This window comes from Tamandua tetradactyla, chromosome 10, assembly GCF_023851605.1.
Source record: "Tamandua tetradactyla isolate mTamTet1 chromosome 10, mTamTet1.pri, whole genome shotgun sequence".
Taxonomy (NCBI): domain Eukaryota; kingdom Metazoa; phylum Chordata; class Mammalia; order Pilosa; family Myrmecophagidae; genus Tamandua; species Tamandua tetradactyla.
This window is the reverse complement of record NC_135336.1, coordinates 3,858,572-3,874,206: the sequence shown is the minus strand read 5'-3', so window position 1 is coordinate 3,874,206 and position 15,635 is coordinate 3,858,572. Positions and strand designations below refer to the sequence as shown.

The following is a 15,635-nucleotide window of genomic DNA, read 5'->3' as shown; positions in this document are numbered from 1 at the left end:
ATAATGAAATAATATGACGTGCCTCTGGTTTAGTGCCAGTCCCATGAAGGTATTTGATAATGATAGCTGTGGTAAGCAGAATAAAAGCCCCCCAAAGATGTCCATGCTCTAATCCCCAGAACCTGTGAATATATTATCTGATATTCCAAAGGTACATTGTAGAAGTGATTAAATTAAGAATTTTGAGATTATCTGGGTGGGACTGATATAATTACAAGAGCCTTTACAAGAGGAAGGCAGGAGGTCAGAGAGCTGCTGGCTTTGTAGATTGAGGAAGGGTTCACTAGCCAAGGAATGTAGGCAGCCTCTAGAGATGGGAAAAGACAAGAGCAGGGATTATTTTCCCTAAGAACCTCCAGAATGAACACAACTCTGCCAACCTGTTTTCGACTCCTAAACTGTATGATAATACATTTTTGTTATTTTAAGCCACCACATTAATGATAATTTGTTACAGCCGCAATAGGAAACTAATACAGTAGCTGTTAATAATATTAATATTAAGAATCTTGCCTTATAATTTAGAAAAAAAGTTTGTAAGAAAGATTTTTTTTTTTTTAAGATTAATGAACTTGCTACTGAAAACTAAAGATTCCCTATTGATGTGAGTGAAGAAAACCCACCAGCCTTGTAGGCACTGTCCCCAAAGGGCCAACCTTTCCTGATATTCTGAAATCCCTAAGAAATATACTTCTGGAAAGTGGAGCAATTGTAACACCAGTCATTGCTTTGCCAAAATTCCCTTAAAATGCCATCGGGAAAAGACCCGCCTGAGCACACTGCAGTTCATTTCCAGATGTTCTCTGTCCAAGTGCTTGACAGAACTACAGTGTCCTGCTTTCCTTCTGCTTCTGTTTTCTCCGTCCTGCCATCCTTGTTCACTGAAGGGTGTAGAAAGCCTCTTCTCTATTCACAGAGAGCTTTGGCTGGACCCTGATGAGTTCTTTTATGCTCATTCATGGGACAAGGATCCATTAAGTTCTAGACCTTGGAGAGATCATACTTAGCACCCCAAATTCTGGAAGAGATGTTCGGACCATCACCTTCACCCTGCCTACCTTCCAGCTTTAGGTCCAGGTAGATTTTCTCTATATTTGAACAGGATATTGAGGATGAATTTTAGGACTAGCATTTCAAGGCTCCCAGTCAGTAATAAATATCAGCCGCTATTGTTCAGTGACCCCAAAACACAGACAACAAATTAAAAATAAAATAAAAACTTAAAACTAAAAAAACCTAATACCTTTGAAAAAATTCAGTGGCAATTAGAAAAATGGAAACATAAATATGAATCTACTGAAACAGATGAAAGGCAACAGTTTTTAAAAATCACAATGTTCTGTATTAGAAAAGAAGGTATTTTCTTTAAGTAAGAACAAACCCTGTTTAAAATGTAAATATTAGCCATTATCATTTACTTTTGAAGCATTAGAAAGTAGACATGATAGGACAGATAACTGAATCAGCACATAAAAATACACTTACAGAATTCAGAGAATTTGGCAAAATGATAAACTGCAAATGAAGGTGGCTGACGTGGAAGAGTATATAACAGGACTCTGCTATGGATGATAAGAGCTCCCAAAGCACAAAACAAAGCAAAAAGTTGAGAAGCAATAACCAAAGGGAAAAATAGAAGAAAGTCTTCAGACGGGAAATAGAATCAGATTGAATTTTAACAACCACATTGTTAAAGAGGAGGAGATACCAATACTCTGATGTATTTTGGTTAAGATTTTAAACTTCTAGGAAATAGAATGCTACAAGTTTCCAAAGGATAAAAATAAAATGAAACAAAAGAAACTAAAATCACTCCAGCCAGAAATAAAAATAAAGTATATATTCATATACTAGACTGCTATGCAGTCTTGAAAATTATAATCTAAATCTAAGTCTTAAAGTGTGGTCCAGGGATTTCTAGGTGTTTCCTACACCCATTAGGAACTCTATGAGGTCAGAATTATTTTCTTAATAATAAGACAGTATTTGTCTTTTTCACTCACATTCTCTCACAAGTATACAGTGGAATTTTCCAGAGGTTATTTGCCAGGTGAATTCATGGTTGAATGCAGAAGCAGATGTGAGAATCCAGCTATCTTCTACTAATCCAAAATTAAATAAATTTTTAAAAATGTAAAACAATAACACTCTTCTCACAAAATTCTGCTTTAAAAACAGTTATTTTGCATAAAAATGTTTATGTTATAAATAGTTTATTAGTGTAGTGAGTTTGGTATTGTTACTTTAAAACGAATTTAATAAACTTTTTAAAAGTTAACTTAATTTCTAATACAGTAAATATTTATAAATATTACCCCATACACAAAAGCTCTTTAGACTTAATCATTTTTAAGAGTGCAAAGGGGTCCTAAGATTAAAAACTTTGAGCACTGCAGATCAAAATCTGTATGTTTTGATGTAGAAATACATATACACACAATACAAAACTGTGTGTCCATGATCCAAATTAAAAAATAGTATGAGCGTATATGCATTAAAAGCTGGATTTTTTTCTATTAAATGAGAGGTGGATATAAGTCCCATAGAGTGAGAAAGGGAAGACGGAAAAACTAAAAGTATTACACTTATTGTCTTCAATTTAAAAAGCTAGAAATTGTTTTAAATTACAACACTATCAGTATACTTAAAAGAATGTGAACTATTTTAGGTATCTAATGTAGAAGTCATAACAGTATGCTTATAGTCCAACAAACTGCAGAAATTCAAAGCACAAAAGACAGTTCATTCAATAAGACAAAATAGAAAGAAAGCAAAGAGGAAATCATAGTCATGTGAACTGAGTCTGTAAATCTTAAGGGCTTACAGAAATTAAACGTTGAAGTGGGGGAGGGGTTATCAAGGAGTTTTGTGGCCCTGTCTTTAGAATGAACTCTAAAAAGCAAGATATCTTAAGGGAAATCATGAAGAAAACTGGCCTCTTTGACAAAAAGAAATGAAGTACACCGGGATTGGCCTTTTCCAAAAGCACTGCTTATAGAATTATCACTGTTTTTAACATGCAGAAGAGAAAAGGTTAAAAACAGCAAGAATGTGAGGCTTTGAATTTGCATGCAAAAGGTTACAAGTGAATTAGAAGAAAGCTAACACCTCTACTTTTAAACAGTCAGTTGGAATTTAGGGTCATTTTAGAATGACATCTGCAAAGGGTTCCATGTAGAAAAAACCTTTAAGGTTGGAAAATAAGCTATGAAGAAAATTAAAGAAATTGAGTTTACTCTTATTGGAGAAGTCTACACAGGGTCCTTTCTAGAACCAGTTGTCCTGGGTGGTTGCCTATGCTGAGCACAACACAAGAAAAACCAAGTTGAAACCACAGCCTGAGGATACATACAGAACTGGGTCTTTAACTCCTTAGTTCTTTGAAGCAGATTAAAAGCACCTGGAATTTCATGGACTCTATAAGAACAGTAGTGGTATTCCTCCACTTTTGTGAAATCCAGGCCAGAAGAGATCATTACAGCTGAATAAAATTTTAGATCATCCTGTCAGTAGCTCAGACATACCTGCTTAGTTGCCCTAAAGATCCTTTAACTCCCCCGTCCTGGGTAGGCTGACTCACTCACTCTCAACCCAAGTGACTTTTGTACGCAGGAGAGTTGTCCCCTCACCACATCCTCTACCCACCTACCCCACCTGCCCAGGAGGAGATTTGGCAGTCTCTATTCAAAGGTAATTCCAGAAAAGTGCCCAAATATTGCTGTTACAGAGTGACTCCTGCCAAAAACCATTGAACCATTTGTCTGACCAAGAAAACCTATTTGTGGTTCTCTGAAACACTTATAAGAACTATGGAAGGAACTTTGGCATCCACCAATGCTGTCTGGGACAGCAGTGAATCCATGGAATTGTTTGCCACCAAGGCAAATGGCAAGATGGCACTGGCAAGAAAGCAAGTGATAGGTCACTGTCTCTTTCCTTCCGACCCTGTGGCAAGGGATGCTTGGATCCCCCAATACCCTACTTCAGCACATACAGATGAAGTTACATATTTACAGCTGGTAAAGAACCACCAAGGCAGAATCTGGAGTGATGCAAACCTTCCCCAAACATCCATAAGCCCTTGGAGCTGCTGTTCTGTACTTGGTGCTGCAGTGCAAAGACTGGACCCTGGAGGCTGCACTGACGGACACTGGAAACTACTCACACCGCTACCGGACACTAGATGCTCCCCCTGACCATTATAGACTCCAAATATCGCCACGTGGGAAATGAGCGCTGAACTGTTTTCTGCTGCTTGGTGTCGCTAAGTCCAGACTAAAAGCCCTGAATGAGTGCTCGGTTGGCTGAGCTTGGGGTGATGGAGCACACACTAGTGCTGGAGATCAGGAGAAAGAATCGCCTGATCCTTTTCTGCTTCCCTTTTAGCATATGTAGGAGGCAGGGCTCCAAAGCTCACACAATATTGATTCCATATTCCAAAGGATGCGTTCAGATGCTAGGAAGCCAGAAAATGGCAGTTCACTCTATTTGTTTGGTGTAATTTTGATTATAACTTACATAATGTCAGCATAATCAATCATTTCTTTTCCTGTCAACCCCACTATATTTATGTTTGGGGACTATATCTTATTTTAAAAACAACCCCAGCCCTTGGTGTATGCTAGGTATAAGGAAGATGCTACTGGTGCTACTACATCTATTATTATTTTTAAAAATCTATAATCTCTTAAATTTCTATAGAGCGTAACAGTTTATAAAGTGCTATCACATATATTATTCTCACTTAATACTCAGAAAAACTGAGGTAAGCATAATTCTTTCCATTTAACAATGAGGAAATTGTGGTCCAGGTACAGTTAGTTCTTCATGATCACACAAATACTCAATATAGACAGACCTGGAGCCTAAATCCACGTTGGATGGTTCCCTCTGTAGTACTCTTTCTATTACAATAGTTAGTGTGGTCCTTATGGATTTTATTTTGTTTTTTGTTTGTTTGTTTTTGTTTTGTTTTTGCATGGGCAGGCACCGGGAATCGAACCCAGGTCTCCGGTATGGCAGACGAGAACTCTGCCTCCTGAGCCACCATAGCCCACCCTGGATTTTATTTAATAATAAATGTTTATATCCAGAACAGATAACCTTTCCTACTAGAGAGAATCATGCTTTTGCTATAATCTCACATAGTTTTTTCATTTGTGATATTTTGTTTTGTTTTAGGAAGACATGTTTTGGCAAGTGAAGCACTCAAGCTAGGTATCCTGGATGAAATTGTAAAGTCAGACCCAGTTGAAGAAGCAGTCAAATTGGCACAGAGAGTTTCAGGTAAGAAGATAATAATAAAAATAGCACAAGATTTGAAACAAGCTAACTGCCTATTTTTAACAAGGAACAGTTTAAGTATCTTATGGCTCATCTGGCCAATAGAATATGATACAGCTTAAAATTGAATGTGAAATTGTTTATATATCAATATGGTATGATCTCCAAGATATATTAACTGTAGAAAGCATCATTGTGTAGAGTAGTTTACTATTTGTGTAACCAAAAGAGGGGAATGGAGTAGCATGTGTATATGGGGAGAATGTGTATGTGTAATTGTTTGTCTATGCCTAAAGTATTTCCAGAAGGATTCACAAGAAAAGACTCATGGTTGCCTCTAGGGATGAGAGTGAGCTAGTGGAAGAAGTTGAAAGGACACTTTTCAGTTTTCTCATCTGTATCTTTTGAACTTGTATCACATCAGTGTATTTGTTATTAGGAAATACAATTAAAGTTAAAACAAACAAGCAAACACACATTTGAGCAAATAGACGTTTTCTATTCTTTACCGCAGTAAAGCCTTTCTAGAGCTTCTGTCTGAGCAAACAGTTACATCTCTCTCACTGGTTTCTCACTTTATGGACTTCAACGATGTTTCTTAAGAGTTCTTTGAATTGAACTGCTGGAGGTTTTTTTAAATTTCGTTTTTGTTTATAACCTGTGCTTTTCCCATCTATGGAGGTTGGCAGCTTTAAATGAGCAAGATGGAAAGGATTAAAGAGTGTCAGAAAAAAATAATTGGGAGGAGTGTTGGGTTTCAGGCAGGACAGTGTGGACCTTCCCGGCAGGTGGCGGGCAAGGACGTTCAAAGGCTTCCTCTTTTGTCTTCCTTCACAGGGACCGCTTTGCTGAAATAATATTTCATGTTGTGGTTCTAGCCAGTTACTGTTTCAATGCAAAAATCAAAGCTCAAACAGAGAGGTGAGGGACTGTGGGGAGAAAATCCAGTGCCTTCTGAAAAGGATTAGCAAGTCCTTGCCCAATGGGACTGAGTTTCCTTCTATACCTTCCATACGGTGTTCATCAAGTTTCATTGCCTGCTTCATCAGGCCTCCTAAAACGGCGTATTGTTCTGTTAGAAGTAAATTGATTACTGGACCACAAAGGCTATTTGCATTTGGAGGTCCCTAAATTAAATGATTCTATGGTCTGAGGCTTCATATAGACCCATACCCATTATTTACAACTCCCAGCTCTAGTTTGTGAAGAGCTCAGTCTCAACTGGAAGTTCTGTTCCTTAACTGATTTCCCTAGATTCGGATCCAGGAGTTATTTTAGTGTCCTTGACTACTCAAGGAAATACCATGCAATGGGTTAGCTTCAACAACAAAAATTTATCAGCTTAGGTTTTTTTTTTTTTTGCATGGGCAGACACTGGGAATTGAACCTGGGTCTCAGGCGTGGCAAGTGAGAACTTTGCATGCTGAGCCACCATGGCCCACCCTCAGCTTAGGTTTTTGAGAACTGTCTTAAGTCATCATCAAGGCAATGCTTTGTTAGAGAGGACTGGCGTTCTGGGGTTGGCTGCCGGCCGTTGTTGATCCTGGGCTTCTTTGTCACATGACAGCGAGTGTGGCGGCCTCTGCTGGCCTCCTCATTCTCTTCTGGGTTCCCTTGACCTTCAGCTTCTTGCTTTCTGTGGCTTTTTTCTCTCTGTCTGAATTTCATTCTGCTTATAAAGGATCTAGCAATAGGATTAAGACCCATCCTAATCAAGTTGGGCCATACCTTAACTGAAGTAACCTCGTCAAAAGGTGGGTTCTTACAGACGGTTCATGCCCACAGGAACGGATGAAGTTTAAGAACATGTTTTTCTAGGGTACATACAGCTCCAAACCGCCACAGGAGTTAAGTTACTCCAAGAAATAGATGAGCATCGTCTTTAGTATATTTATAAAATGGTCTGTTCGGTCTCAGCAACATTTCACAGTTTCTCCACTTGGTGGCATCCAAATACTGAAGAATCATCTGCTTAAAAATTGGTAATTCACCTGTTAACAGCAGGGGAATTGTTTTGGGCTTTCAATTCTAATTTATTTAAATTAATACTTATATTAACTTTGGACAGTTTTTTAGTATTTTAAATTGTGATCATGAAGACTATGTAGAAATATGTAAAATATTTGTGATATAGAATGCTTAAAATATTAATTTACATATATCCTATCATAGATACATAGAATACTTATGAATACAGACAAAAATTAAAAAGAAATAATCAAAATTGAAAATAAATTACTTTTTCACAGAAATGTCTTAAATGATTTTTGCTTTTGTCTTTATTTTTTCCAGCTTTTTGGGAGTATATCTTACACACAGTAAAACTCACTCTTTACAAGTGTGGAGTTTGATGGATTTTGGTGATTGTGTACAGTTGTGTTATTTAATTGATATATAATTCCAGCCCCCTAAAGAGTATTCTCACTCTTTCTGGTAGATCGCTGCCCCTGACTGACCCTTGGACACAGACAACCCTGATCAACCGTTGTCACTATAGTTTTACTGTTTTTAGAATTTTATAGAGATGGACTCATATAGTGTGTAGTCTTTTTCTAGACTTTTTAAAAAAATATTTGTATTGAGAAGTCTTCACACACATACATTCCATACATGGTATACAACCAATGGTTGACAATATCATCACATAGTTGTGTATTCATCACCAGATCATTTTCTTCAAACATTTGCATCACTCCAAAACAAAGAAATAAAAAGAAAAAACTCATACATCCCATACCCTTTACCCCTCCCTCTCATTGACCACTAGTATTTCAATCCACCCAATTAATTTTACCCTTTGGCCCCCTCTATTTATTTTTTATCTATATTTTTTACTCATCTGTCCATACCCTGGATAAAAGGAGCATCAGATGCAAGGTTTTCACAATCACATGGTCACATTGTAAAAGCTATATAGTTATACAATTGTCTTCAAGAATCAAGACTACTGGAGCACGGTTCAATGGTTTTAGGTACTTCCTCCAGCCACTTCAATATACCATAAACTAAAAGGGGATATCTATATAATGCATAAGAATAAACTCCAAGATAACCTCTTGACTCTGTTTGGAATATCTCAGCCACTGAAACTTTATTTTCTTTCATTTCTCTCTTCTCCCTTTTGGTCAAGAAGGCTTTCTCAGTCCCATGATGGCAGATCCTGGCTAATCCCAGGAGTCATGTCCCTTGTTGGCAGGGAGATTTACACCCCTGGGAGTCATGTCCCACGTAGCGGGGAGGACAGTGAGTTTACCTGCCAAGATGGTTTAGAGAGAGAGGCCACATCTGAACAACAAAAGAGGTTCTCTGGGGGAGACTCTTAGGTGTAATTATAAGTAGGTTTAGTTTTTCCTTTGCAGGAATAAGTTCCCTAGGGGTGAGCCCCAGGATCGAGGGCTCAGCCTATTGAATTGGTTGTCCCCACTGCTTGTGAGAGTACCAGGAATTCCCCAAATGGTGCAGTTACATCTTTCCTCTTTTCTCCCCAGTCCCCCAAGGGGACTTTGCAAGAAATTATTTTATTCTCTGCCCAAGTTACTCTGGGATATATCATAGCATCATACTAACCTGTACAAACCGAGAGGATCTCATGCCGTATTCAAGATTCCATATAATTATGGTGTTCAAATAAACTGATCATACAAGTTAAATTAGATACAAATTTTGCACCAAATAAACATCTCTTCTTTGTTCTTAACCAGAGGTTGAAGTTTTAAAACTTGGACCATATCATCCTTTTCCCTGTATTCTGATTTACCTTAGTCCTATCCAAATCAACTTCATTCATATCTCTAGTTGAAGTCTGATCACTTGTTCAACTTTTTAAATAGTTGCGTGTTGGGGTAATGCTGACTTTCATAACTTCTGTGCTCTAACACAGAGTTCAAAGTACATTTTAACAAGTAATTACAGAACAGGTTTCAAAATTTGGTATGGGTTACCATTGCACATTTTCAGGTCTTTCCTTCTAGCTGCTCCAAAATACTGGCAGCTAAAAGAAATATCATTTTTTATTCAGTTGTAATACTCATTTGTTAAATCCTACCTTCTCTGTTATAACTCCTCCTCCTCCTTTGATCTTACTCCCAATCTATAGGGGTCTTTGGGGTATGTCCATTCTAACTTTTTCATGTTGACAAGTGGTATCGACAGTAAAGGAAAGGGGGATGCAATTAGTTGATGTTCTGGGAGAGGCTGACCCCTCTGGGTTTCAGGACTTACCTGGCCTAGGAACCCTCTGGACATTATAGGTTTCAAGAGTGTAAACTTAGTACATGAGACTTCTGTACAGTCTCACTTAGCGTCCTTGGTGTTCTTTAGGGTTAGCAGGAATGATGCTAGTTGGGGTATGGCAAACCAATATCTAGCTGAAGCTTGCATAAAATTAGCCTCCAGAATAGCCTCTCATCTCTATTTGAATTCTTCTTAGCCACTAACACGTTATTTTGTTATATTTCTTTTTCCCCTTTTCATGTGGAAGTTATTGTTGATCCTTCAGTACCAGAGCCAGGCTCAACCCTGGGACTCATGTCCCCTATTGTCAGGGAGACTTTCACCCCTGAATGGCATGTCCTACTTATGGGGGGAAGGTAATGATTTTCCTTGCAGAGTTGAGTTTTGAGAGAGAGAGGCCACATCTGAGCAACCAAAGAGGTTTCCTGGAAGTAACTCTTAAGCATAATTATAGGTAATCTTAGCTTCTTCACTACAGAAATAAGCTTCATAAAGGCAAGCCTCAAAATCAAGGGGTTGAGTGGGGGCAACCAAAGCAATAGGCTGAGTCCCCAATCTTGGGGTTTGTTCATATGAAACCTAACCCCACAAAGGATAGGTCAAGCCTACTTAAAATTAGGGCTAAGAGTCACCCTCTCTCAAGAGAACCTCTTTTGTTGCTCAGATGTGGCCTCTCCAGTCCACACAACAAGCAAGCTCACCACCCTCCCTCTGTCTACATGGGACATGACTCCCAGGGGTGTGGACCTTCCTCGCAACATGGGACAGAAATCTTAGAATGAGCTGGGACTCACTATCAAGGGATCGAGAAAACTTTCTCGACCAAAAGGGGGAAGAGTGAAATGAGACAAAATAAAGTGTCAATGACTGAGAGATTCCAAACAGAGTTGAGAGGTTATCCTGGAGGTTATTCTTACGCATTAAATAGATATCACCTTGTTATTCAAGATGTAGTGGAGAGGCTGGAGGGAACTGCCTGAAAATGTAGAGCTGTGTTCCATTAGCCATGTTTCTTGAAGATGATTGTATAATGATATAGCTTTCACAATGGGACTGTGTGATTGTGAAAACCTTGTGTCTGATGCTCCTTTTATCTACCTTATCAACAGATGAGTAAAACATATGGAACAAAAATAAATAATATGGGGAACAAATGTTAAAATAAATTTAGTAGATTGAAATGCTAGTGATCAATGAAAGGGAGGGGTGAGGGATATGGTATGTATGAATTTTTTTCTGTTTTCTTTTTATTTCTTTTTCTGAATTGATGCAAATGTTCTAAGAAATGATCATGATGATGAATATGCAACTATGTAATGATATTTGAATTACTGATTATATATGTAGAACGGAATGATTATATGTTAAGAATGTTTGTGTTTGTTGTTATATTTTTTTATTTAAAAATTAAAAAAAAATTTTTTTTAATCAAGGCCTTGTTCTATTTTCTTGGGATTCCCTAATGTTTGAGAGAGTATCAGGAGTTTCCCAAGTGGGAAAATTTAATTTGCATATTTTTTCTCCAGTCCCTTAAGGGATTCTGCCCATACTTTTTAATTATCAGTGCACCATAATCTGAGATGTCTCTGGGTATGACATTAAGCTATACAGAATTACAAGGCCTCGTTCGATTCTGGGTTCCATGTGTTTGGGTTGGAATGAGCTATTCAGACAGTTTGATTTGATTGTGTTACAGAAAACTTAGATTCTTTCTGCCTTTGGTCTCATACAGTAGCTCTAGAGTACATACACTATCATTTTTTGCCCTGTATCCTGATTTACCTTAGCCCCAACCATACCACGTTTTTTTTTTTTTATCTCTAATTGAAGCCTGATCTCTTTTTCAGTTACTTTTCCTATTATCGTATGTAGCAATGTGACTTTCAGAACTGTAGAGATCCAGCTCTGAATCTTAGGTGTTAACAGCAGTACTCAAAGTTCCAGGGAAATACCAGCTTCTACATATATCTAGAAATACACTTACAGTTTTGGACTAAGTGTGACTGCTAGAAGAGCTTACAATCTAGTCTCCAATTTTCTTATAAGTATCTTCTGAAAGAGACCATAGCATATTTGTTCTTTTGTTTCTGGATTATTTTGCACCACACATTGTCCCCAAGGTTCATTCAGTTCACTGCCTCTCATTGTCCTTCCTTTTTGTCTTCCATCTATATATATCTTGCAGTTCGCCTTTAGACTTCTCAGTCACTGCACCCGTTGGCCCCTCCAACCACTGGGCATCATGGATAATGTCCAAAATAAACAAACCTTAAAGCATTCTCACTTGGTTGTACAATTAGCAGCACTCTCAGTTTTAGACAATATTCATTGGTTTAAAGAAAGAACTGATAAAACATAGCCTTACCAAATATCAAATCAAAATTTTCCCTGATTTCTTATCCCTCCACAGCAATTATTTACTCCTGGTATTGCTGTGGTACTGTTGCTATCTTCTATTAACTATAGGCCATAGCATGCAATATTAGTTTCCCATCTGTACCCCTGTATTACTGATTCTTTGTACAAGATCAAACCTTTGAAGGAGTTCATGCAAGAACTTATTTATAATTGTAGAATCAATTGGTGGAGTATATGGCACTGTATTTCAATCATATTCACTTTCAATATGGCAATGTTACTTATAACCCCACTAATTAGCTACCATCACTTCTATCAGTTCCCTTACTTTAAGTTCAACCTCCTTGGGTAACCTTTCCCCTGACTGTAGCTTCTGTGTACTTCTAGGTCCTATATTCTACAGTATAAACCTCTGAGATTACCTTTACCAGAGCCATAATAGCGAAATCATATAGTAGCTATCCTTATGTGTCTGACTTATTTTATTCAGCATTGTATCCTCAACAGTCATCATGTTGTCATGATTCGGGACTTTATTTCATCTTACTTTTGCATAATATTCCATCGTGTATATGTATCACATTTGGTTTATCCACTCGTCTGTCTGTTGATGGGCACTTGGATTCTTTCCATCTTTTGGCAATTGTGAAAAGTGCTGCTATGCACATTGGTGTGCAAATGCCTGTTTGTGTTACACTTCCAGCTCTTCTGGGTATATACCAAATACTGTTATTGCTGAATCATAGAGCAACTCGATACTGAGTTTTCTGAGGAATCGCCAAACTGACTTCCATGGCAGCTGCACCATTATACTTTCCCACCAGCAGTGAATAAGTGTTCCAATTTCTCCACATCTTTTCCAACATATGTAGTTTTCTGTTTGTTTAATAGCAGCCATTCTTGTAAGTGTGAAGTGATATCTCATTGTGATCTTGATTTGCATTTCCCTTATAGCTCATGAAGATAAGCATCTCTTCATGTGCTTTTTTAGCCATTTGTATTTGTTCTTCAGAAAAATGTCTATTTATATCCTTTGCCCATTTTATAATTAGGTTAGTTGTTCTTTTTTTGTTTAGCTGTATAATTTCTTTATATACACAGGATAACAAACCTTTATCCGATATGTGGTTTCCATATATTTTGTCCCATTGGGTTAGCTTTTTTTTTTTTAACTTTTTTTATTAATTAAAAAAAATTAACAAACAAAATATTTAGAAATCATTCCATTATACATATATATTGGGTTAGCTTTTGATTTTAAGCTCTGGTGTTTTGATTTGGTCATCTAGCTGGGCCATTTCTGTTGTGTCTAGGGCATTTGATTATCTTAATAAGGTTATTTTGCAAGTTGGTTTCCTCCACTCTTCTAAAGTTTTGTATTCACTTGGTTTTGCATTTATTATTTCAAAAATGAGCTCCACTGTTTGAAATCTTATGATTTCTTGGTGCTGATTTGTAATAAATAAGTGATGGAGATGCAAGGTAGAGAAATAGAGCAGATCCAATATAGAGCTTTAGCTCAGAGAATCATCTACATTTACCCTTTGTTACCTTAGAGACATGTAGTTCAACTTATTTATTTTACCTTTTGAGGTCTTGTGCTTCTCCTTTCTTTTTATACTTTTCTGTTTTCCTCTTTTTTTTTGTTTTCTTTGGTTTGAAATACGGCAATTAATATGTAGTCATTTTGGCAGAATGAAATTATACATTGATTTGGAAGAAAGAGTCCACAAAAATCTAGTATATTAATAATAAATATGTGTATACATTATAAAAATATGTGCATAGGTACAAATCTATAGTTGTCTGGTGCTGATGCAATTGTCTTGATCTAGAGCAATGCTTCTCAAACTTTTCTTGACATCAGAATCACTTGGAGGGCTTATTAAACCTGGATTACAGGACTCTATTCATTACTTTTAAATTCAGTAGATCTTTAGTGGGGCCAAAGAATTTGCATCTCCAATGAGTTCCTAGGTAATGTGGATGCTGCTTTTCTAGGCCACACTTTGAGAACCACTGATGTACTGAGGCCTAGGGTAAGAGTGAAAATAACTTTTTCTAGTTTTGACTTTTTTTTTTTTTCGCCTGGGCAGCCACCAGGAAACAATCCCGGGACTCTGGCGTGGCAGGCAAGAATTCTGCCAATGAGCCACCGTGGCACTGCCCTAGTTTTGACTTTTTATACTTGGCATGCAAACACTACTTGCAATCTCTTAGTAAGTCATTTATATAGGACATGGTTAAAAACATACATGTACGATTGCACAACTTTGTGAATATACTAAAAATCACTGAACTACATTTGAAATGGTTAATTTTATGGTATGTGAATTATATCTAAATTTTTTTAAATACGTGGAAAAATATTGAGTTCCCTTTTCCCACTTGTAAAAACATTTCATTAATTCAGCCTATTCCCACTCCTCCCTCACTGCACAAATGATGCCTTTAAAATAAATAATGAGAGGAAAAGATTAAGAACAGTTATTTAGCTTCTACCTCCAGTTGGAAAAGAGGGAGGGAAGGGAATTTCCAATAGCCAGTGTTCCAATCAGCAGTGTTGGAACCAATTTTGGGTGGGAGGGGAATGTAGGAGTCTAAAATGTGATTTGGGAAATAGTTGCAGATCTTTCTACAAACTTAAGGTATATCCAGGAGAGCTGACGGTAGAACTTAATTAGCTTCATGACGCCTCCCAGGCTACTGCAGTGCAGTAGATTTGCGGAGCAATGCAGAATTATTTGGCCAAACCAGATTGCTCTGGCTGAACTAGGAAGGGCCAGGTTCTGCAAGTGCTGTGTTTGGACTTGCATGTGGCCAGCAGTCTGCTTATTCCCAAACTTAGTGAGAACTGTTCCCATGTTTCTAGCATGAAGCTTCAGGCATTTGCTGTTACTCAAAACCAAGAGCCTAAGGAGGGTTTGCAGCAAGCAGCTCACACAGCGAGGGTGTAAGGGACATCTGCCTGAGAGCCTCAACTCAGGACCCTAAACCCTGTTTTGTCCCTGTAATGAACCCTGGTCTGGTTAGTGTGTCTGTTCTGGGCTGTGGTAGCCATTTTTAGCGATTCTGATTCTGCCTTTAAAGACCCTGGTTATCTTTTCCTTCTTTTTTTTTTTTTTTTTTGCTGGGCAGGCACCAGGAACTGAACCCAGGTCTGCAGCTCAGCAGGCCAGAACTCTGCCTGTGGCCCGTCCCTTGGTTATCTTTTATGGTCATTTGTTCATTTGGATTTTGTAACTTAAAAAAAATTCTTAACTGTTTCATTTGCCTTTCTCTTCATGTTAACATTTTGCTTCTTGTAATTTAGTTTTACTTTTCGTGAACATTTCTATAAACGTTTCAAAAGAGCAATGTATCTACCTTACATAGATAGGAGTTAGGCATACATCTCAACTGAATTTCCTTTTTTACGTAGTTCTGAGGGTGGCTTCCCCAAAACCTGTAAAAGTGCATTTGTTCTGTCCTTTGCCAAGCTTCTGTGATGGACACAGGTGACTGTTTATCAGGGTAAAGAAGAGGAGTCCTTTATGTCTAAAGAAACCATTTCTGTGAACTGCAGATTAGACAGAATAAATCTTTTCCTTTCAATTTAGCAGGAGGAAGGAAAGAAGATAATACCTTTTCTTCCTTCAGGAGTATGATTCACTTATTTTTGTCAAAACCTGAATATTCTTCTGCCTTAGAAGGTCTTATAGAGTTAAGAAAAATAATGTGGACAGGTCAAGGAAAAAATTCAATTATAAGCATATTTGAAT

General features: G+C 37.6%; 1 protein-coding gene across 3 annotated transcripts in view; it reads left to right on the top strand.

The window, feature by feature from the left end:
* EHHADH (enoyl-CoA hydratase and 3-hydroxyacyl CoA dehydrogenase) overlaps positions 1 to 15,635 on the top strand; it is an 87,595-nt gene that overhangs the window by 57,683 nt on the left and 14,277 nt on the right. For all 3 annotated transcript variants that reach the window (XM_077117777.1, XM_077117775.1, XM_077117776.1), the window contains one exon: positions 5,182 to 5,286. In XM_077117777.1, the coding sequence (XP_076973892.1) occupies positions 5,182 to 5,286 (105 nt within the window). The remainder of the gene's footprint in view (positions 1 to 5,181; positions 5,287 to 15,635) is intronic.